At 36.7% G+C, this 25,448-nt stretch overlaps 1 protein-coding gene across 1 annotated transcript in view; it reads right to left on the bottom strand.

Annotated features, from left to right (window-relative positions):
- Window positions 1-1,233: 1,233 nt before the first annotated feature.
- The window catches only part of IL1RAPL2 (interleukin 1 receptor accessory protein like 2), a 1,161,988-nt gene continuing 1,137,773 nt past the window's right edge, over window positions 1,234-25,448 (bottom strand). Inside the window, exons 12-14 of the mRNA XM_064482665.1 lie at window positions 20,529-20,672; window positions 14,585-14,755; window positions 1,234-2,543 (exon numbers count right to left, since the gene is read on the bottom strand). Coding sequence (XP_064338735.1) covers window positions 1,849-2,543; window positions 14,585-14,755; window positions 20,529-20,672 — 1,010 coding nt within the window. The 3' untranslated portion in view covers window positions 1,234-1,848. The remainder of the gene's footprint in view (window positions 2,544-14,584; window positions 14,756-20,528; window positions 20,673-25,448) is intronic.

Raw genomic sequence — 25,448 nt, 5'->3', positions numbered from 1 at the left:
AATAAATACAACTTTATAACACTTGGAAAACAGTTCAGAATTGATAAATTTCCATTTTGAAATACCTGTAGTTTTTACAGAAGCAAAATCACCTTTCTCAGTGAAAAAAAAAATACATCTATGAAATACCCATGTGTTGAACAGTACTTTTTAAAGGAGCAACTAATTGTCCCACTGTGAAAGGAACATGTATCACTGCTAAGCTTTCAAATACTGTTGGTGCATAATGCATTTTCTGAGCAGCTGGATATAGAAAAGCAGCAGAAAAACAAGTACTTTGAACAAAACCCATGGATTACAGGGAATAATTCATGTAAAAAGGTTGAAAGAAATAATCAAAACATATTACCTAATGTTCTCTTATACATTTGAGTTTCACAATTACAAGAACCGGGAAAATTCTTAATTTTTACACACTGTATACATTTGTTCTTGTTTATATTTGCCCACAAACATGATTTAAGAACCATATGCAAAATGCCAGAATGAACCTTGATTAACAATTGACACACCACAGGAATCTTTGTGGAGAGCACACCAAAATTGATTAATTGGAAAGAACATAAAGTAGTAATTCACAATAAAGACTAGAATAGGGGCACATTCCTTATAGAAAATTCATGATATTTTAGATTATTCACAGGAATTTTCTGATATGGTGCAGTCACAGTCACAATGTAAGGGTGGAGAAGTTTAGTTTAAAATATACTCTTTGAGGCACCAGGAATAAGATACTTCTAAAGGAGCCTTGCACACATGGCCAAGCAGATATTGAGTATATACAGAATAGTCTGTTTCACAGCTACATTTCAGATGAAAATCAGTGTAATTGCTGCTCTACCACTAGTAAACTTGAATCATTTAGTACTTCATCTGTGAATATTGTTGTTTTGCTTCTTTTCTACTGCTGACACTTGCAGTCAATATTTATTTAAATTCAAACTCCAATAATGTTGAAAAAAAAAAGTAGGAAGATGTGAGTATCTTCATATAAAGCTTACAGCAGGTCAAGAGATCATTTAAGAAAAAAAAAATCCAAATGTGAATTTGTTAGCAAACAATAAAATGCATAAGTTAAAATGTGTTTTCAAATTTGTGAAACTTTGTTGATAGGCTAATAAGCCATAATGTTTGTTCAACATCATCCTAAAAGAACTAACATTGTATCTACTCATTTGCTTAAGAAATGCACATTGTTTACCTAACTACCAGTTTGTCTACAGATGTGCTTGCCTAATAAAACTAATAGCTGTCATTATGAGCTGTTGATTTAGTATACAGAAGTTGTCCATTATGCTGAAGCAGTTCTAAACGTTTCAATCATTTTTTCTCAGCTGATCCTCTTCTACAATCTTCCAATTGGGATGCCTCAACACTTCTTTCTTGATGATTCCTGATTTTCAGTTACTCTACAGAAGTTCTCTGTTCCCTTTAATCTTGGTTCAGAATTTTCAAATTCAATTAAAGTCTTTAAATTTTCCTTATTTCAAAAGCCATGTAAATTCTGAAATAGTCACAAATATGGGGAAGATAGCTTACCTACAAAACTTGCAGTCTATGTGGTATCATAAAACCTACTCTAAAACAATAGGATTTAATTTTTTTTTTCTTTTTGGGAAGAAATCAAAACTGTACATTGGAATGAGGTACTATACTACAAAAGCAGGTCCTTCTATCCCCCCATTATTCTGGAAATGTAAACAAAAAAATTTAGATACAAAAGTGATTTCTGTGCCTTTTTCTTCAAACACTTTTTCAGCACCTCAGTGTTATTAGGTGTACTTTATGCTTGGAATAGCAGAAATTTTGTATGCTCACGTAGCTGTTCAGAGGAATTCAGATTTTCCACTACCAAATATCACTGGTGAAGCTAAGCTCTTTGGATGATAAAGGTAGCAGGGAACTGTTCCTATGAAATTCCTGGGTATCTTTCAGAGCATTAACAGGTAGCTGTCCATTGAGTAGCGTCAGAGGCAGGTTACAGTAAGTGTGGAGATTGCCTAAAGAAGGTACCGGCAAGGTGGTGGTTGGCATCTCGTGTTTATAACCTCTGCAACAGTGCCTCATTTGCATCGAATCTGAATGGTGGAAATCTGGGAGATCAGCTTGGGATGACACCAGGGAGGCCGAGGTACTGGTCATGGCAATAGAGGGTATAGGCTGGAGTTCTCCAAAAAGTCCTTGTTCTGCAGAGTCCAGAACATGGCACCGAGAAAGCATTTCTTTTTTCTTGGTGGGCATTTCATATACTAAGTGCTTCCAAAACTTAGAATTTAATTTGCTGCTTTTGGGTCCCTTCCACTTGATCAGGGACAGAAGTTTGATGCTGCGCTTTAATGATTCCACTTCCTGGCAATTCACCTTCCCTTTTAATTCTGTACACTCAATCAAAATCACTTTGATTTCTCCACTGACTAGCATGTTATGGAGTCTGCTTTCCAATTCGAAAATACTCCATCCTCGTCTGAGAATATAGTCTGGAGTTAGCACGATAATAAGTCTTCTGCTTTGCTCAACACATCTTGTGAGATCTTCAATGTATGCTACAAATCACAGAAAGAGAGAAAGAGTAAAACAAAGACATTTCTAGTCTTTAAAGAATTAGGTTTGCACTCTAGTATAGCAAAGATCCAGTCTTTCACTGAGGTACATCACATTTTCTTTTCTTGTACTGCACACTCAGAAAGCTACTTCCCTTAAAAATAAAACATTTTAAAAGCTGTTTCTAATACTTATTTTCTTTCCCCTCATCATTACTTACAGTGTTCTCTTAGCTGATATAAACTCTAACTTCTTCAGAGGTTGGTATATTTCAGATTTTTAATTTGCTTAATCATTTAACTCAAGGCTGGCGTCCAGGCTAGTACTTACTCTAAGTGAACAAGCAATCAGCAGGTTGATGAAGAGAGAAATGGAGTCTTTTAATGAAGGTCACTGTATTTATGGGTTTGGTTTGCTTTTCCCCCAGTTTCCAACTACTATACAAGTTGGGAGGTCTATGTATATGAACTACTTCAAAGATAATTGTGATAGAGATTGTAGAAAATCTCTTCTACAGTCATAGCTTGTTTCTCAGAATATTCCTGTTATTTGTAACCTTAGGTTCTTCATTTTGCCCTTCAAACCTGGAGATAGGGAAGTGGGGTGTGTGTGTGTGTGTGTGTGTGTGTGTGTGTGTGTGTGTGTGCCTGCCCATGAGTTTAATTCGAACCAGCTGCTCTTTGTTCAGAGGAGGAGTGAGGGGTGGAGTTGGAGGTGGGGGATGGTGTGGAATGAACAGTAAAGGAGGAGGAGTCTAGCAACTGAGAAGCCTTTGCTCTACTTTGTCAAACAATTCTGAGTGAGGTGAATACATTATGGCCTAGTCCTAGTAGAAAAAACAGTCAACTCACTCTAGATTTGTTTATCCCATGGAATAATCCTTTTGCAACCATGCTTCCCAGTCTTATCTGCCAGAAAGGGAAACACACACATGTGTTAACAAATGGAGACTTGGACACAGGTGCTGCAACAGAGAGCTGTCTTTACTAAGCAGAGCACAAGGCCTTGTCTAATGTACAGTGCCCTCTAGCAGAAGCAGTGCTTACAGAGGCATAGCAACATTTGTCACTGCAAATCTGCCCAAGGTTACAGACTGCTTTCAAGGAGTCACGTCCAGTACATAGTGCGGGGCCACTGAACCGCCCAGTACAAGCCATTTGAAAAGAGAAACTTATTTTACAGATGCATATTTTACAGATGATCTCTCTTTTCCAGGGTTTTATTTCCACCACTTGGCAGCAAGAACACTTTCACAAGCGAAAAAGAGCAAACTTTCTACACACCCTACAGATAAACAAAAAAACTTTTAAAAAGATACACAGAGAATTGCCTATTTAACAATTTGTTGTTACTGCTGTTTTGGTTTTTACTCAATACATTTCAGGATTTTCTCATGCAGTAGTTACAAAGACTGTATCTGAGGGGATAAGGCAACTTCTAAGTGGGGAGGGAACCTCTTAAGAATTTGAGACATTTTAGAGTTTACATATTCAAGGAAAAAAATCAGCATTGAAATCTTCAAAAAAAAAAAAAACAAAAACAAAACACAGAAGAAAACAAAAACACCACACAAATTGTAATGGGAAGTTATCACTCTGTAATTGTCATTTAGAGAACTGGTGAAATAGAATGCAAGGAAAGTTAGAAAGTTTCAATAGAGTGGAAAAATATTATCCCAATGTATCAACAGCTCTGACTCTTCATTTTCTTCCTTTCTTTCTGCTCCCAAAAAGAAAGAAGTTATGTGGGAAGCTTCATCATTAGAAGTTGGATCTGTAAGATACAGTAAAATAAACTATCATGCATCTTTCCCATTATTCTTTTCACCTTTCCTCCAAACTAAACAAAACAAAACAAAACCCAAACCCAGAATCATGGTAGAAGTGCAGGAGGCCATGAAAATATAATTTCACCAGGTTACGTATGAGTTAATAGTTACTTTTATAGAAGAATTCCTTACAAAATGATTTACCAAGGGCTTATTCCAAGTAATATTCTTCCCTCATTAATTGCAGTTTTACATTTAATTTTTAAAAAATGATCTGTACAAACCTTGCCAGGAGCACATTTGTCACAGAAACTACACCTCTCTGAACAACACTATTTCTCTGTGTTGGAGTGTAGTTTAATTTACATTTGAAATATGCTTTTACAAACAAAAGTTATATCTATACCCATCTATCTGCTTAAAGAAAAAAATGACAACTCAAGCATCCACAGTCATGAGAGACTATACACATCCATACTAAGTAATTTGGGATCTCATAGGCTTTGGCTTTATCATCCACTTTCTCCATCGGGGAAGGGAACAGAGGACAGTGTTTTTTCCCTATTAATATGGTTCTCCCCTGTCATCTGTGTATTATATTTTGCCATTTGACAGCTAAGCAGAATACAAAATTTAGGGTTTGAGTCATTAGGCAGAATTTGCATTTGCCCCCAGAAGGAATGCCTGTCAGGACGGATCCCACTATGCTCAGCTGCACAGGGTGTGGATGTTGAAGGGAACCTTGGAGAGAGGGAGTTGTCCCTGTCTCCTGCATACTGCACTAGCTGTGCTTATCCTGGCAAAGCCTAGTGGAGAGTTAAGGCAACCATCCAGATAATTTCAGCTGAAAACCTGCTCTGGAAGAAAAAAGGTCTGAATTATCCTGGTTTGCCCTATATATACATTAATCATATGCACTGGAGTCAGTCAGTCAGTACATCAAAATTTTCCCTGGGTAGACACAGCCCAAGTGTCCCAAAGAAAACATGAGCCATTTTCTTGGGCCCTGAATTTCGTGTTCCATTTCATTTGGTGAACAACCAAGTGGAAGTTTTCAGATGTGAAGCCCACATTTCACTTCTTGGGATGGTGATCAGTGGCTGGGCAGCAACCTCAATGTTTGAAAGCAGCTGGGGAGGTGCCTCTAAGAGCTGCCTGACTCTAAGGAAAAGAAGGAGAGACTGTGCCCTAGCTTCCCTATTCTGGCTCCCTCTCTATTTTTCTATGTTTTTTTTTTCTCTTTTCTCACCCCCTTTGCTCCTCTCTACCTCTCTCTTTCCGTTTCTTTTTTCTTGCCTGTCCTGTGTGTCTCTTGTCCTTTTACCTTCCTCTTCGCTTCCTCTTTTTTTCCCCTTTCCCTCTCTTCCTCCCCTCTCCTCTTTTGCCTATCTCCCTTGCTCCTTTCTCCCTTCTTTTCTCAACCTTTTGTCTCTTTATCTTCGGGGGGAAAAAAACCAGGAACTAGCCATCATGGAAAATATAAATAAATTAGCAGGAGACCAAATAGGTAGAGTTTAATACTTTTTACTTGCTAATCTTTAGCCAGGGAGTTGTTGCTGGCTCCTATGTAGCAAATGCCCTAAATAATTTTCTCCTTAACCTGGGGTTGCATGTCTGCATCCAATGACTGTGAATTGGAGCCTGATCCATTAGGACCATGTCCTGTTTTCATATAGCCTGTGAGCTAAGATTGATTTTTTAAAAAAATTTTAAGGGTTGTGAAAAATAAAGAATATGATGCAACAGAGACCATATATGATCCACAAAGTCTAAAATATTTGCTCTCTGGACCTTTACAGAGAAAATTTGCCACCCCTGAATTAAAGACCAATCAGGATATTTAGGTTTGGAAAAGGTCCAAATAAACTAAGCTGAAACAGGTATCAAGTTAAGACATTTCTGGTCCATAGCTAGCGTAGTCCCTGACAGGCAGTGGTGTTTGCCATGGTGGGACTGTGGTTTTTGTGGGAGACATGTTAGAAACCTTTAGAAACCATTTAAAAAAGCTTCTCACCACGAAGAGATAATAAAGAAACGTTTTTCAAAAAAAAATCCCTAAATCCACAGGACATATGAATACTCGCTAAATCTTGCCCTGACTTGTTCAGGCAAATTTTAGCAACTGAGTAGCAGAAATCCCTTAAAAGACTCTTTTTTTTTCCACATAAAAATACAAAATATCCCTTAAATGAAAGGTCATTAAGTTATGTCTTTGCAAATTTTGGTTTAAAGTAACTTATAATGACAGAAAAAACTAAAGAGGTTTGGGTCTGACAGCCTTCTGCTTCTCTAAACACGGCTGTGAAACCACACTAGATTATCAGACATGAAACGAAGCTAATTACACTTAATCTATTTGTGATCTTCACAATTTTATAAAGAAAAACAAAGGGGCAGTTGTATAAACCCAAATTCCAGTGTATTTAGTAAAGTAGGATTTGATATTCAAAAGTGACTTGAAAATAGGATATTATATTAACAAAGCAAAAAAGTAAACTGAAGGAAAAAATAAAGTGACAACATAAAGCAGAAAGAATGGCAGCCTCAAGAAGTTGCTTCTAATGGGATGTATGTACTTTTTGAAAAGAACTCAGGAATCCTAAAAGTCAGGCTCCGACTCTGCTGCAGATGTAGGCAGAAGGACAGGGGGAATACACACTTATTCATGAATTTCCATGTGATCTTGCTAGTGCCTACTAACTATCTGACTTATCAAACTAATCAACTAGTTACTTGTAAATTCTTTTTGTGTGGACACTTCTACTTATGTCAGAATCATTATTAGGGGTAGTTAGCATATTTAAAAAGTTAAAAGACAAATAATTAGCCTGTAGACAAAAGCATAATTTACTACTTTGCCAGGTTCAAATACTGATAGCTTGATGTGCTTATACCCATAGCTATGTACATCCAGTAACAGTTAGACGAATCATTAGGGTGAGACAGGATGCATCAAAATTGATAATACCTCCATTAATTTTAGTGAATATTGGTTAATTGATAACTATCAACAGGGATATTTATAAAACCTATGGGTTAATATATCAGGACTTAAAATCAAGACAATTTCTGACAGTAATTGACATGGATCCACTCCTATGACTGGTATGGAGAAACCAGCAAAAATAATACAGGTTTCCCATGTATCAAAGAAAACTGTATTATTCAGCACTATATATGTGGGGAAAATGATTAGTCTTCTGGTATAAATAGAGGCTTACAGTGAGGTACTTTATAATGTAGTCTCATTGAAAATACAACCTGCATTTTAAATAATAATGTTTAATACTAACTTATTGAAAGAGTTTTACAGGTTGACAACCTTACTCTTTATCTTGGCTGATGTTGCTTAAGCTTTTGGGTCTTGATTCTGCCTCTGGGAGATGTAATAATCTGTGTTGTCTGCCATAGAGATTGGGGCTACAAAATTTTTTATTTTGCCAGGTGTGTGTGTGTGGGGGGGTGCTTTCTAAACAGTGTGTGGTATTAACTTGCTTTACAAAAACTTTCCCTGCCCCCTCTTCCTCCAAGCCCTTGGCTTGATAATTCACAGATAGTTCACTGGACTAAATTTTTTGGCAAGATTTTTGTTTTCTGTTGACTTCTGTAAAGGTTCTAATCGACTCTGATTAAGCTGATCAACAGTTACCGTGGATTGGCTGAGACTTTGTGAGTGCAGGGAGACATATTTACTTACAGTTTTGACTTTGGTGGCTGTATTTCTGTTAATGAATCCTTTACTTTTGTTACAGTATTTCACCAGAGGGTGGACAGGGAAGCATGAGAGGGGGTGTAATCTACTCTGGAATGTTGTCCACATCTCTGAATTCTTTCTCTTCTATCTTTATCTCTTCACCGAGAGTAAAGGTAGTAATGGAACACATTCAAAGAATATTGAAAGAAAGTGTGAAGAGTAGCAAACAAAGAGTCTATAAAATGTCCTTTCCCTCCTCTTTTCTCCCTTAACCTCAATGCCCTAGAAATTTATAGGTATAACTAATTCCAATCAGTGCAATCTTGGTAAGTATGGAACAAGCCTACTTGTTCCTTATATAGCCTTTTCTGTGGTTCCTTTGGTACTTAAGACAATTTTATCCTGGTCTTCTGTGTAGAAGACCTTTTTATTTTAAAGGTGTCTGTTCTTTGTGCTGCCCAAAAGGTAGATTTCCTGATTGAAATTCTACACAATGGATTCTTCCTGTACCTCAAACTTTGATGAGAAATTTCAGTCCAATGACCTCAGCACCGTGTTGGACATATTGGATACAGTTCCCTCTCTCTTGACTCTAACATGAAGGGGATGGTGGGCATATCTAATTTTATTCCATGTGAGTAAATTGTAAACAATGTGTTAAATTTCCATGGTTGTGCATATCACCCCTGCCCCACACTTTTTAGGTCACAGACATCAGATTGCCTGGAAAAAGATTTTATTACTCCCCAAGGACAATTTACTTGAATGGTGTCCAATATGTCCGGCTATTAGAGAAACGATTGGCAATGAGTAGTTACAGATCCATGTAAAAAAATGTTTTTTGCATGCTTCACTTCAGGAGTGACTAGGGATCGTCTGACACCAGATGTATTCTCCAGTCATTTGTCATTTCACTGTCAGCACAATCACATGGCTAGTGCTAAGCACTGAAAAACTGAAGATTAGAATAGCGAGGAAAGTCTAGCAAATGCAAGAATGTAATCAGACATTACAATTTTTCCCCTTAAATTACTGAAGGAGTCCTAGGATTCTTAAGTGAGGAAACTCACTAAAATTGAATATGAAAACAAATGGAAACACCATTTGATACTTGAGGCCAAATTCATAAATATAATTTCAACAGACATGGCTGATCAAACATATGCATGATAATATTTTTCACTCATTAGTGTCTTTCTCTGGTGCGATAATGCATGAATAACTCACATAGAGATCCTCATAATCTTCCTGTGAATAGAAGAGGAAACTGAGCTAAAAGCCTTTGAAGGATTTTTTTTTCTCTTCAATATCCACTTAGACATCTATAGATTTTTCTAAAGCTTCAGCCATAATTAGCTCAATTTATAATTTTTATTAAGCATCGCGTATGCACTTTAAAGCACCTCGCTTGCTTTCTCTTAAAGGCAAACAAAAGCTCCAAGATTGGGTTGTTTCTACTTTTAGTCTTGGAATGCTATTTTCTCCATCTGATCAGTGTCCCTCAGCCCAATTCAACAATCTTTTTTATTTTTATGTTTTTTAATCTCTGCAGAAACACTGAGATAAGATGGGCTCAAGAGCCTACATGGTACTCATCCAAAAATGTCCCCAATCTCAGGATCTCAACTGCACAGCTGGGTTCTGTTGGTCACATGTCAGCTTCAGAGCACATCTGTTCATTCCTAAAGGATCCACTAGGGCCCCATGAACACAATGTGCTCTGTGTTGAGTACTTTACACCACAAAACCCAGCAGCTGCACGGGTGAGAAAATCTCTACTTCTCAAGTTTGTGTCTCTAGGCAGTTTGAGTAGGGTGTTTTCTATCTGGCTTTCTTTTGGTTGCCTGTCACTTCTGACATTCAAATGCCTGTTGGCAACAAAGTTGCTTTTGCTATTCTACTACAGATGTTTCTAGCCTGGGGAGAGACAGACCGAACTTTTACTGGAAAGTAGGAATTCTTGCCACATTCAGGCACTAAACCTGAGAAAACATAAGGAAGATCCTGGCCACAGGCTCAAGAATGGAAAGGTAGGTCACTGCCAGGAAAATAATGTCCAGATCTGAAGACTTTTAGTTTTAGCGTTTAGGAAAAGCAGTTGTGTCAAATCTTCCCATCTGTGCTGGTTCGTGATGGCCAAAGGACTCTTCCCTAGTAGGGCATATAAGAAGGATATAGACACCTCCACCTCACCTTGGAAAGTTACATGTTTATACTGAAGCTTTTTAAGAACTCATGGTCATATGAGAGAGAGAGGGAGAGAGAGGAGGGGAGACCCATTCATGTATTTTTGAAACTGTATGCATTGGAAAGATTTGTGTGTTGATGAGGTTGAGTTGGAATACCATGAGAGTGGTGCAAAAGAAACTGAAGATACATCAAAAGTAAAGGCATTAAACATGAATCGGTTTGTGTCATGGACTTCATTAGTTTGATTCATAGAAAATTATTGTTGTAGATCAAGAATGATGTTATGAAGTCTGCTTTTACAATCCTCAAAGGCCTCATTGCTAGTTTTTAGAGGAAGGAGTAGTCTTGGGTCAACATGTTTTAAATGAGATGTGAGGGACAAACACAGCTTATAATATTGTAACTAGTCTCCCCCCACCCCGCAGGAATGTGTCTATATTTATATAGCATAACCTGTAAAATCTGTACCAATGGCTGCAAATACAGACCACAGAAGCTTCTTTAATAACACACATACACCAAGTCCAAAATGTTCTACTCTGTCATTCATGTGTAAATCAAGTATATTATTCATATACTTCATCGACTTCCTGAATGCGTGCTAAAAATGCCAAGGAAAAACTCGTTAATCGTGACATGGTGACTGCTCAGCCAGCTCTGAAATGTTGATGGAAGAGAAAAATTGTCAAAGGGCCTTTTTAAGAACTTCTGCAGGTTACACTCGCAAATCGGAATTCAGAGAACATGAATTTCCTCGTTCAGGAAGGAAGGATTAAAATCAAACACCCTCCAGTGGTTGCATCTAAAAACTGCATAGTTGTCCCAAATGAAAAGAGTCTTCCTGTGCACCATTAATTACCCAGAATTCAAGTTCCTGCTCAGGCTGATTGTTGTATAATCTCAAAAAATTAAAGTGATCTTCTATGGACTATAAAATCTCTGTTCATCCTGATGCCATCTTCTTGGGTATTTTTATAAGTCCTCTAAATGCCAGGATGTACTAGGTGACAACCTCCTATCATCTCTTATGTGGTATGTGCAGTCCTCAACTAGGAAATATGGCTTGTATAAGCCTCACACCCGGTCAGGAAGACGTTCAGACCTGTCTATGACACACCAAAAACAATTAATTGATTTCAACAATCTAGCCAATCAACTAGCTGACTCACTGAGGTGTAAAACATTCTACCACCTGTTTGGCTAAATTGACACAGCAGGTTGATTCAATTGACCTGTAAAGCCATCAAAATCTAAGAGCACTAAAAGAACACAATTCAGGGGTGCACTGCTCTCACGCTTATGCTCTCTGGGTCTCACTTGCACTCATGAACAATAGCTGTTTCTTTATACAATCAGCAAGTGTCATCTACTGAGTCTCAGGTAAAGTGGCTCGCCTGTGTTCCATATTGTCCCTATTTCCCTTTCTGATGTGCACAATGTGGAAGCATTGTTTTCCAGTCTAGAAGAAGGATAATAAACGTTGACATGGTCAGACATGAAGATTGACATTTTTCAGTCACTTGGTGGTATTGACAAATACTGTCCATTTTTTGGTGCCAACAATTTTGGAATGCAAGAAGGCAGAACTTGAATCCACATTAAATCCTACTGAAGAGGACTTGACATAGAATATAAATTCCACTTTGGTGATGATATTGCTTTAATACAATTTAGGATTTTATCATTCTAAAGATTGATTTTGCCGAATTTCAACATTTAAGAAAATGCTCTTGGCAAAAATGCAAAAAAAAATTGGAATTTAATGAATTAATCCAAAAAATAGTAAAGGGGTAGGTTTTTTTCAGAAAATAGTTTTAGGATTTTTTAAAATTGAAGTATAGTTGATTTACATTACTGTGTTAGTTTCAAGGGTACAAGAAAGTAATTCAGTAATACATATATACATGTACTTTTCCAGATTCTCTTCCATTATAGGTTATTACAGGATATTTAGTATAGTTCACTGTGCTATATAGTAGGTCCTTGTTAGTTATCTATTTTATATATAGTCATGTGTATATGTTAATCCCAAACTCCCTCTGCAAAGTGGTGTTTTTAATATTTCATTAATGATTGATCAATCTCTTGTAGATATTCTTTCTAGTATCTGAAAAAAAAGCAATATACTTATTAGGATTGAGAATATTTCTATGAATTACTTTTTTTCTTTCAGTGAAAAGCTTCTTTTTAGCTTTCACATTCACTCTGTTAAAAATGTCTTTCAGATACCATCATGCAAAAGTTAAAACTCTTACTTATTTCATTCTTGTTATTTCCTCTTGTCTTAAACCAACACTATTCGAGCAAAATCAACAAGCACCTAAGAAGTACCAATGAGCTCAAGTATTCTGCTAGATGTTAACAGGGGTATGATGAATGAGAGACAGTCCCTGCCTTCATGGAGCTTACAATCTTGCTGAAAAGATAAGACATAAATAGATGGAAAGCTACATAAAATAACAAGATAATACAAAATATCACATACGAGTACAAAATTTATAGTCAAACAAGTGATTATACACCATGTACTCTAAGGCTAGAGAAATTATTAATGGACTTTTCACAGAGACAATGATATAGAGAGGATAAAGAGGATTTGTAAAGGTATAGAAGACTAACATTAACAAAAGCATCACAGGGACACACAATGTACATTAAAGGCACAGTCTGGCTAGAGTAGAAGGTATGAGGAGGGGAAATGATAGGAGACAAGTTTAGGAGATAAACCTGAGCTGGCACTGGAATGCACAAGTGTTTAGCTAAGGGTTATGGATTTTATCCTACAAGAAATGATGAGCAATTTAAGGTTGTTGAACAGGGGAGAGACATGATCAAGGAGGTATACACATTAGTGGGATTAGATGGATGGGAGGAAAAATAGGGAAGGCAGAGAGTGATTGACATTCAGGAATGAGGTGATTGGGGTCTATACTGGGATGGTAGAAATGATAATAGAAAAGATGCAGTGGACACTGGATTTGAGAGAGATACAAAAGAACAAAAAATGACTCTGAGGTATCAGCATGTTCCTTGGAACTCAAAGTAGAAATGGTATTTCAAGACATGAAAATGAAGGAAATTACAGAAAGAAAAGGGGAGAGGATCATGGGAAGAAATTTGGGGAATTCTTACATTTGTGGTGCAGGAAAGTAATGAAGCAGTAAATATTGTCTTTGTTTCTTTCTATGCATGTGTAAGTGTGTATCCTCACATGCACACCCAAACATATACAGAAACATATGCGCTCTAAGAAAAGAGATGAACAACCAAACTTGGTTGTTTCAGTTTGTCTCCTGCCATCTTAGTGGACTGCTGACAATCTGAATAAATGTTCTTGAGGATTAATGGGATCTAGTGGAGTGAGGACCAGAGTCAAACAGACCTAGGTTCTAATCCCACCTCTACCATTTGCCAGCTGACTGGTCTTGGACTTTTTTCAGGCCTTATTTCATCTGTAGGATGAGGCTAATAGTACCTGCTCTCTCCACAAAGGGTTATTGTAAAGATAAAATGAAAAAATGTATGTGAAAATATTTTATATATTGTGAAGTACTGAAAATATAAGATTTTTAACGTTTTTATCCCATATGTATAAATTGCCATATTCTGAGTTTTGGTCACAGTTTAATCTCCCCCTCTCAAGGATATTAACATAGACACATGTGCAAACTAATTCTAATGCTTTATTTTCCCTCAATGTCATTTCAAGCTCTTTGAGGGAAGGGGCCTTATCTTTTCTGTATTCACCTTACACTTTATCGTGTACAGCACTCTGAACATTAACAGGAAAAAGGCATGTATTTTTACTTGAACCTGAATTTATTCTGAAAGCTCAAATATAGCTTTCAATCCATAGCATAATTTAAAAATATCATCCAAACCCATGTAGTCCAGAACTTCTTAAAAATAATTTAAATACACAGGGAAGGTGCCATATCCAATGGCCTCACATACATTTTAAGTGGATTTTTCTATAAATCTGAAAATGAATATCAAGGCATAAATTCAGAGTTATTAGTAACGATGACTGTATGTGTAAGTAGAAGCACAATGACAGAAGATCAGCTTTGGAACTGAAATGCATTGAAAAGACTTTAACTGGCTTATGCAGATTTTTTTTAAGGACCATCACTTTCTCGGAACACTAGACAACATAATAAAAAATACCATTAAGGCACACTTTTTAAACCATGCCTAAAATGTAAGTGAGAATGCCTTTAAAAAAATTTGGATGCTAGAAAGTCAGAACACAGGCATTGGGGAGAAACTTAAATTTAATAAAATCTCTGGTGAGAAAAACTATCTAAATACTTGGCTCTGACATTTGAAGTCTCCTTATAACTTCCTAAATGAAACCAAACTTTTAAAATACAAAATTTGAAAGTACTTACTTCCACTTGGAATCAAGTCCCTTTCTGGAATGAAGAGTTTATATCCATAATGTTTTTCCAGAACATCTGGCAGTATTTCAAGAGCAAACTGCTCTTCTTCAGGGTTGTCACAGTCTAAAGTATCTTGGTCCACTTTTGTGTAAGAGAGATAGGCATCATATTCCTTGTTGTCTTAGATACAAAGAACAACAAAAGGGTTGTATGTATTATTAGCATGTTCTCTTTATTTATTCTTTCAAACTTTTTATTGAGTGATAGTCATTTTACAATGTTGTATCAAATTCCAGTGTACAGCACAATTTTTCAGTTATACATGAACATACATATATTCATTGTCACATTTTTTTTTTCGCTGTGAGCTACCAAAGATCCTGCATATATTTCCCTGTGCTATACAGTATAATCTTGTTTCTCTATTCTACATATGCCTGTTAGTATCTACAAGTTTTGAAATCCTAGTCTGTCCCTTCCCACCCCCCGCCCCCTTGGCAACCACAAGTTTGTATTCTATGTCTATGAGTCTGTTTCTAGCAGGTTCTCTTTAAATTCTAAATGTCTGTAATCATTAACAGGCTGGAATAAGCACTGTAATTAGTGGCTGTCATTAATAATTGGAAAAAAGTCACATGCAGTGTTATAGGAAACCTAGTACATTTCAACATAACCTAGCTATAGTCATATGATATGACCTGGGCAACCTATAGTGAAGACAGAATAAAAGAATTATTATTTGTGACTTTTGGTGTGAATGATTAGCTCAGTGTGTTTGAATGCAGGACTAAATAGACCAAAGTCATGGATTTGAACTCTTTCAGTGCCAGTTGGCTTGGCTCTATGACTTGGTCACAGACTATACCTTGTTTGGAGAAATATGCGTAAGAGATCCAAGAAGGGCTGGGCCCTAGAGTGTGGAAGATCGAAATAATCCAGCCTCACTCCTGGAGACACTACTTGCAGCACATGCCATATTTCCAGTTGGTTAGTGTCGTCATCCTCATATACAAAATGCAGTTCATTACCAAATATTAGAGACAGCAGCTGTGTTTTATACAAGTGCATTGCCTGTTATTCTTGTTCAATCCATGGCCAACTAATTTGACACAAGCTTCCAAAAGAAGCCTTTGTTTCAAAATATACATCCTTCCAGTATTGCCAAATTAGGCTTTCCCTTCACACATTTAGTCAGAGAGTTAACTGTGCTTTGAGAATGTATTTTTTTCCTCCTTTGCTGTATTGGCTCAGAGCCAGTCTCTCCAAAGAGAAAATGTGTGTGTGTGTGTGTGTGTGTGTGTAGTTTTTTTTTCTGAAAATATTAATGAATACAGCTTCTCAAGGTATTAGTCCCCACTGGTTTTAGAAGGGACATATTGCAAAAGTTATAGTGGTTTTCAAAATTTTTTATTTATAGAAAAACTATTTTTAAAAGTTAATGTGAGCATAGATTCATATGGCACAATTAATATTTATTAAACCTAGTTAATTGCAAATAATACTTCTAAAAGAGCAGCAAATTTTTCAGGATTTGTTTCTAAAATACTGTCTATTAAATCAGGCCTGATGAAAATAAAGCTAAAACCTGACCAAAAGGTAATTTACAGAAGGAAGCAGCCACTCACTTGTCCAAACCATTAATGATTTGGTTCTACTTGCTAAAGGAGGAATACATGATAGGCATATAAAGATATATAAATACCCTATGGTAGGAGTACTTGGGATCCCCGGCCTATCTAGAGAAATCCGACGCAGAAGCATATTGTTCCAGTTCCGGTAAGATTTCATACTCCACTACCCCAACATGAAACGAATTCTGGTTATTTATGTTAAGATGGTGTCTGAATCCAGGAGGCTTATCTTTAGCCTGTTCTCTGGCTGGAAAGGGCTTCTGTAAAACTTGGTTGGGTTACTTGATTGCCTAGAAGCAGATGCACATGAAGGACTGCCCCGACAGTTGAGATCATTTGGCTTACAAATGGGGCACATTCCACTGTTATGCATAAAACGCCACTTGGAAGTGAGAATGTTCATAAGCAACACTAATGTAAGAACCTCCTGGTAATCCTAGCACCTCTGCCCCTGTTCCAATCAAGCTCAGGATGCACCTGCAGGCCCTTGACTTTCTCCAGCTATAATTACTCACCTGGGACTTAAAGCTGCCGATGATACACAGCTGGAAGAATGAAAGAGGCCAAAGGACAAACAGCTCCATTTCTATGAGCAGAATGTATTTCATTGTTCTTGATGGATGGGGTTGCTGCCCCAAACTCCATAATGTCAGACTCGACCCCAGTTTCCTCTGATTTTGATAACTCTCCTATCTCAAAAGCCCTTCTAAATTCAATTACTTATTAACTCATTCAACAGTGATTTGTTGAGGATCTACTCTGAGCTAGCCATCTGCAATGACTACCTGACTCATCCTTCTGACCAGGCCTTCTAGACTCTTGCCCTATTGCTTGTCCTGACTATGACTATTTGCCCTTCAACCACGCCTAATCTCACATATTCTTGGTCACATCCTTACTTGCTTCGCCTATACCCTAATAGAGGTGGTGCTACAAAGACTTTCTTTAAGAAAAATATTGCTATATTTACATATCCCAAATCAAGTTATGACAAACAACATAGATGTCTTTGATATGTGTTAACACCCAACACGTCTGGATAATAAATTGTATGTAACATTCTAGAAGCACATCATTCTTTGTAAAATAATTGATTCTGGTTTCAGTCATTTCTCTTTAAGATGAATTAAAGGTGAAGAGCTTGTGGTAGCTGGCCAGAGCAGGAAGAGAGCTCTCAAAGTCACCATGTCAGATGTCCCAGAAGGTCTAGGATGCCAGCTAGTGAGCAAGCAATGATGCCACAGTTTAAAAAAATGTACTTCAGCCCTATGGAGACAGCCAAGAAAATCTCATGAATAACCACAGCTGTTGCTCACAAAGAGGAGCAAGACGGATAGAGCAACATCAACAACATGATGCAAATAAGGTCAACAGCAAGTCCTGAAAATTGTTTTAAAACCAAATGCCAATTCAGCAACACCACTTTGCTAGGCAAGGCTAATGAACCTTCTGTGTTAAATCATGCTAAGCTCGTCTGAGGAACCGGAAAACAGAGCACAATGCAGACGGCGCATTATAAGGAAGAAGGCTCACACAGTGGTTGCCATAGGTATGCTGTTTCCAGTGAAGAGAGAAGTTATAAGGAAGGGAACCAAACTCTCTGTGTAAGAATTTTCCTGTTACCACACTGTCCATCTCTTTTTAAAATCTCATTTTAATCCCATTCACCATCAAGGAGCCATTCCTGTTTACAACCCAGTTCTTCTGGGGCTATGCTAAACACAGTGATAAACCTTAGCTTCTGAAGTGCAAAGACTGTCTAACTTTGTTAATTATTACGTCCTCAATGCCTACTATAGTACCAGTGTGTGTGCGTATGTTTGCGTGTGTGCATAGTGTTGACCCAGATGAAAAATGTAAGTAAATACATCTTTCATAGTGCTTGGCACATAGTGGACACTTAATAAGTATTTAATGACTATATAGTTCAAAGGTCAAATAATCATTGGTGAATTGAAATGAAATGAATTATATTAAAAATGGTTAAGAAGTCAAGGTTTATTTGATAGATATTATTTTACAAAAACTATGACATTTTGTAAGAACTTTCAGGAAATGCTACTATAGATTTGAATCAACAGAAAACATGAACAAAATGTGTATGGGTAAAACTAAGGTGTGTCTATGAGATGTCAAATATTTAAATAAAGAAATAAAAAATTTGGTAGGTTATCTAGCTGACATTTGGCATCATGAAACTGGATATTTCTAAAACGGGCTTTAATATTCATTTATTCATTCTCATTACATACCCGCTGACTTTTTAGTATTCCATTCAGCTAGTACAGAGATTGTATATTTAAGGTCCAAGTTTCCACGTAGGAATATAAAATATTTTAACTTTCCTTCCTGATGAAAACCCTTGAAACCCACCCCCACATTACATTTTTTCCCCTAAAACAATTGGCCTGGAATCATTACACAATTCTCTAATCAAAATGCTCTAGCTTACTTCTTATCTTTGGCCACATGGGAAATATTGCAGATATAAGTGCAAAATGGAACACTGGATCCCTGAAATATCTTATGATATGAATATGAGTATTTAATCTTACAAATATGTATTACAACTGATCAGTTAGTCTAGATTATTGGATATGGGTGATGAAACTAATTATTTCAGATTAGTTTATTTTTTATTTAATTTTTAAAAAAATTTTCGGGGGAGGAAATTAGGTTTATTTATTTACTTTTTAATGGAGGTACTAGATATTGAACCCAGGACCTTGTGCATGCTATGCATGCACTCCACCACTGAGCTATATCCCTCCCCCCAGCTTAATAAATCATATCACCTCTTATGGAAAGTATTAGTAAATTGCTTATAATTATGACCTAAAGCAAATGAATCACTGGAGACTCCCTTTCATGTACTTTCATATAGACAATGCATCTTTAACATTCCCAATTGGATACTTCAGCTACTGTTGACACTTGGGAACCAGTGTAATTTTACTCAATACCATATTTCATTTACTTATTTTATGCGTACAGGCAAGAAGTAAGATTTTTCAATACTAATTACTACACAAAGAAGCTGAGGGTAATTGACTACATTTTCACACATACAGTTGGAGCGTGTAATTATAGTCAGAATAGACCCGAATTTCTCATTCTTAAGATATGCCTGCATAAGGGTCTGTAATACTTTTAAATGGGCTGCTATAATCTTTAGTTAAATATACTGCTTTGATAATGAGAATGCATATGTACTCATCAAACAGCATTTCTCTAGTTTACTAATGAAAACACACTCATGTCATTGTTCACATAATAGTAACAATAAGACCAAAATCAAAGATTCCGCAAAAGTTTGGATGTTACAGTCACCACTCTGCTCTACTCCTATCACTATAAAAATAAAATAATGAACCCCTCTCCTTTGAGGACCTCAAAAAACCCAAACAAACAAAAGCTCTAACCTTCATTATTCAAATACAATGAAAACTAAGATTTAAATCTGCCTTTTTAAAGTAATGATTTACAATTGGACTTCTTTATCTTGACTTACCTAAGGCATTCCATACACATGTTTCCAAGGCTTATAGTAGTTTGTGAGTGAGAACTTTATGCATAAGGAGTGATATGTTATGATTTCTTATTGGTATTAATTGGAAATATGGTAATTTGTTCTCTTGAAAAATTAAATCACTTTTGAATGTTCAAAGAAACAAGGTTCAATACAATGTTCTATTGGTATTCATAAGATTTCCAAGGGCCATAAACAACAAACATAAGAAAATTATAAGCCATATTGTGAACTTCTATCCTTTGAGGTCACCTTTGAAAATGGTGCCACAATCATCCAAAATACGTGTACTACGAGCTTTAAAAAAGAGTATCTTCATAGCTTTTAATCTATTTCTTAAATGATTTGTTTGTATTTTTTTTGATAACAGGAAGGGCTAAAAATGATCTGTACCTAAATTCAAATTTTCTAGAGGGAAAAATTGGAATTGATCCTTAATTTGTTTCTTAGTTAAGGAAAAGGGCTTTGACAGCAATTGTTTGATCTCCTGACCAACTAATATCTCCTTTGTTAAACTGTTTGTTTGGAATTAATTTCAAAAAATAAAACCATTTTAAGGAACAACCATATATCATTTACCCAGATTCATCTATTTTTAATATTTTCTCCTCTTCATTCTCTTTCTTGATAGATTAATAAATTTTTTTCTGCACTATTTGAGGGTAAGTTATATTAGTCATAGGCCTTTAACTCTAAATATTTCATCATGTATTGCCCAAGAATAGGGATATTCTCTTACTTAATCACAAATTCATGCCTTTTAACTGAATTTGAACCATAGGAGATAGCTTACCATCTGTAGTTTCATCACCTCCAAAATGCTGTCGGTAGAAGAGCATCAGTTCAATATTGTAGCATTTGTAGATAACCACGAGCAGTACAAGGAGGAGGAAGATTGCTCCCAGGCCTCCTGCAAGCTCAATTTTGTAGATTAAATCTGGAACAAATAAAATAAATAGGAAAAGGTAATTAAATCAGCAACACTTGGGAACTTCCCATATTTCTAGTCTCTAAGATGCACAACCCGTTCTGTTTTTTTAACAGAAGATTCTTGCTTAATGCAATAAGTAGCTTTGTTCTTGATACATTTGTGTAAATCAATTTTTTGTTAAATTAACTCTGTTCTAAATATTTAAGTAATTTTACTATTAAAAGTGATGTCTATCCAAAAAAGGATTAGTCATTCCCAATTTGTTTTGAACAAGTCTAGATCTCACATATATACTTTTGCTTTAAGTGTATTTCAGGGAACTATTAGAGCTGCCTTGTATTGGGTCCAGGTCCAATACTTTCTTGTTTCTGTTTAATTATCTTTTGGCTTAGCAAGATTACCATCTAATACTTCTCAGGCCACAGGCTCTACTCTTCCACAGAAGAACAGCATCATAAAATTATTCTCACAATCAAAGAAAATCTAATGAGCTTGCAGGATTTAACTGTTTCATTTAACCTTGGTAGAACATAATCCAATAGAAGGTAACCAGGGGAAATTAGCTTATCCATTTCCCCTACTTATTTGAATAAATGACTATAATTTGTATGTGATATAATATATCCAGTGGGACTAAAAGAGAATGAGAAACCCAGGCTAATTACTTGGCCTATTCAGCCAACACCAGACTACCTGATAGCAGTCTTAGGCTGCTCCACTGGGGCATCCCTAGAATTCTGAGGGTTGGAACAATTAAATCAACACATAATGGAAGAAGACATAATATATTCCCGGCTCAGGGAATAGTGACTTACCTGTGACTTAGCTTAATTAGTGGTAGTAACTAATCTAGGATGTATCATCAAAAGAGAGGATACTATCATGGAATTTAGAGAAAGGGGAAGTCAGAGAAGAAATTAGAATATGAATTCAGCAATGTCCAGAGGAGAAATGCTGAATCTGAAAGACACCAGACCAGAGACATATTTTCCACTCTGGGACAGAAACATTGACTGGTCTCAACATAATATAGATAAAACTGCCTTAAAGATTAGCAAACCTCTCCTTAATCTAATTCCATAATTACCAAGTGACTCTTTTATTACTAATTCAGCTTACTGTGTAACTACAAACTGAAAAAGGGAGTGACATTTTAGTTTGTACATCAGTTGCTTATGACTTTGGTTAGCATCAATCAGCCTCCCTGGATGCATCAATTCTGGGGCACTGCCAAAGTCAAACTGATGACCATGACAGACTGCCTTTCTTGAAGGTCTCTTGATAGGAAAATCATAAACTTTTCCCTGAAACCGTCCCTTGTCTCTGTATAGATTTATTGCTTAAGATAAGTTAGGCTCAACAGAACAAGATTAAGAAAAAAGATAAACATATATAATATATACTACAAGTAATATATATTATAGATAAAAATTTTCAACCAGTCTACTGTCTATTCTCTAAGTGATCCTTTAAGGCAAGAGTTGTCGGTCCAAGTTTACTGATGAAGAATCTAAGAATCTCAGTATTTTAATTCACTTAAGGGCACACATCTAAGAAGTGGCCAAGATGGGACTTGAGCCTAGATAGTCGAACTTCATATTTAAGGTTCTCTTTATTACATGACAGCTTCATAAGTTCCAGTCTGGAAGGTGACAACAAAAATCCTTCTCCCTGTTCCTCCATAGAACTGTTGGTAATGCTTCTCAAGAACAGGTGACTTGCAGTGAATTTTGGCTTCCTCTGCTATTTCATTTCCAAGGATAAAAGCTAAACTACAATTCACCAGGCTGAATGCTAGGACTGAGCAGATCTCAGGTACTTCAGGGGAGGGTACTGAAGAATCATGTAGCTATACCAGGGAGGAATGAGGGGCTCCCTGAAGTCCAGTATGTGAAAAAAAAAAAGTCTTAGGTTTCATGGGGGAATAGAGAATTTGGTATTTGAAAGGAGGTGGAGTGAGAGAGATGGCGGTGGCCAGAGACAGCATGGCCAATCAGGAGAATCACTGAATAGAAGCGTAAGAAACATAAATAAATGTCATTCTTTTTGAGGAAGGAGAAGGGAGGAGGGTGGAAAAAGAAGGGAGTGAAGCTGCTATGAGAGTCAAACTATGTTAATAAGGAACATTATGAGGGGCCACATAATGAGTAGGGATAGGAAGGAAACTGGAACCTGTCTCTGTCCTGCCTGCTGTAAGAGGTGTCCATTTTGAAAATTAAGCTACAAAATTTCAGGTAAAAAATAATCCTACCACACATTAACCCTGCCTCCTGTCCTGGATACAGAAAGTGGCTCTCCAAGAACCACTGACTGCCTCTATGTGGGTGGTAAGGCAGGCTTGCTTATGAGACCTCCATGGGGCTGCAATATCACAATCTTTGCTTGCTTACTTTCTGTTACATCAGTTATGCATTCTTAATAGCCAGTGTTAAGTTGACAGAGCAATATGATTTTTTTCCCTTTGGTTACTCTGAAAACGGACTTCTCTTTGATCTTAGGTCATTGAGTTACTTGGTTCAACATGTTTTTCCTATTGTAAAATGTTCATTTAATGGTAACTCTTGAAATCTCTCTCTGTATGTCTCTCTGTCTCTCTTCCCTCTGTGTCTCACTCTCTGGTCAGAACAGCTTTCAACTGTTTTCTAAGTCACCGAATGGGAATTTTTTCCAACAAGTTCTATGTTATTTACAGAGTAGAGTTGCTATTAGGTAGATGGAAAACTTCAGCAGCAGGAACAATTTGTGCTCCCAAGTAGTAGACACCTTTTTGAACAGTAAATTTATGGAAGAAAACCATGGAGTGAAAAGTACCTTTGTGGTTTTGGGGTCCATTTTATAAAAATGTCTTTGAAAGATATTACCTAATGATGGCTGTCTACGTTGAAAACTGTGAACCTAGTCCCTGAGATTCAACCAGTATTCTTTGATACAGCCCAGGCAGTCACATTAGAAGGGAAACGTGTATCCTATAATCAGAGGGCACAATTGCCATCACCCAGATGACACCTGGCTTTTCTTTTGTCTTCTGCTTTCAACTGCCATTTTCCATCTCTGCAGGATCTATACTTCTAGGAACATTTCCTGACTGAGAAGATGAAAGTCATTTTATTTGGATTGTGTCTTGTACACACTTCACAAGGACAGCGATAACCAGAACAGCAAATATTTATGGGATTGTAACTTTTTCTAGGTACCCAAAGTACATGTGTAGTTCTTTTAACCTTCTTAGTTCGAACACAACTATTTTCTCACTTGGAACATTAAGATCAGACAATATAGAATGGGACACATAGCAGCTGAAGTCAAGGAACTGAAGAGCGGGAAGAATGAAAATGTTTGAACTTGCTCTTAAGTTGGGAAGCAGGTTAGGAAATCCCACCTGAGGGTTTCCTATACAGGTTAGGGGTTCAGGGTCGGGAAGTAGCACTAGTAATGAAGAGAAAGAGAGAAAAATTCAGTGATACGCTTCTGTTTGTGGGAAAGGGAGTATATACAGAGAAGAAATAATTCTCAGAATTTCCCTAGCGTAAGTTCAGATCCTTGGTTCACCAAAAAAAAAAAAAAAAAAAAAAAGGAATGGATTTGTTACTAAAATAGTTGTACTTATTGGCAAATAGTCCACTGGAGAGTGAGGTAGTAGTAGGTTCAGGTAGAAGATGTATAAGTAAGGGACATCTTGCTTTAAGAAAGCCTGACCCTGTTAATTGCATATATTAGACACGAGTTTTCATTTTATAAAAGGCCTTTTCAGTTTGTGAAAGGATTCATGAAATGTTTCTTCTCCATAATGATCACTTAGGGCATTTTTAATATCTGACTTATAGCGCATCAGGAAGTTATTGTTCCATAAAACAAGCCATATTCATATTCCGGGTGGAAACACTATGGTTACTGATGCCAGGCTATGTTGTGATAAAGCCTAAAAGGTTCAACTCCAAGGGAAATATCTGGAGTTTTGCAAGACAAATGAGTTCATTCTGATTTAATACGTTGTATCAAGATGATAGGGCTTCTTGCTCTTTTCTGGAGCTCTACCATATTTTTGAGAGCTCTGGAGGAATATGGAGTAAGAGAAGGTGAACTGCATCCTTTTGCAAAGCACAGTGAAAAAATTTAACTGCTACCTAAAACAGAGTACAAACTGGTATACCATGAGGCAAAAAAAGGTTTGTTGGTCTATATGTTTTCCACAAATTATACTAATATTTAAAAATCAAAATATCGTATATCTAGTCTTTCAACTTCACTTGAAAACTGAAGCTCTCATATCCTTAGGTTCACATTCCAGCAGGCATGGCAATAATCTAGAAAAGAGTAGTGACTTCCCTTTAAAGGAAGGCACATCTTCTCTAGCTTATGTTTAATATCCAGCCCTCTTTTTTTTTTTTTAAATTCAATATGTGCTGGCTGCTGGGGTCTTTGGATTTTCATCCCCTAATCTGGAAAGTCAAAGTTTTTAAAAAATAAGTGCATTCTGACAACCCAGAATAGACACTAGTCAAGACCAGGTCTCAAAGAAATCCTTTTTTTTTTTACTAATGCCTGATATCCATCTCCCACCCTACTATGCTGGTCCAGGAGCATTTTCACCCAACAAGTGATTTTGAGCAGTTACTATATTCTATGTTCTAGGGATACAGCAGTAAATAAGGCAGAAAAAGTCCTTGTTCTCATGCAGTTTACATTCCAGTGTGTGAGGGCAGGGGGGAGAAGAAAACAAATATGGTATCAGAGAATAGTAAATACAACAAACAGAAACAGAGCCAAGTTAGAGGGAAAAGA

Source organism: Camelus dromedarius, chromosome X (genome assembly GCF_036321535.1).
Source record: "Camelus dromedarius isolate mCamDro1 chromosome X, mCamDro1.pat, whole genome shotgun sequence".
Lineage (NCBI taxonomy): Eukaryota > Metazoa > Chordata > Mammalia > Artiodactyla > Camelidae > Camelus > Camelus dromedarius.
Note: the sequence above shows the minus strand (reverse complement) of the source record. Positions and strands in the feature narration are given on the sequence as shown.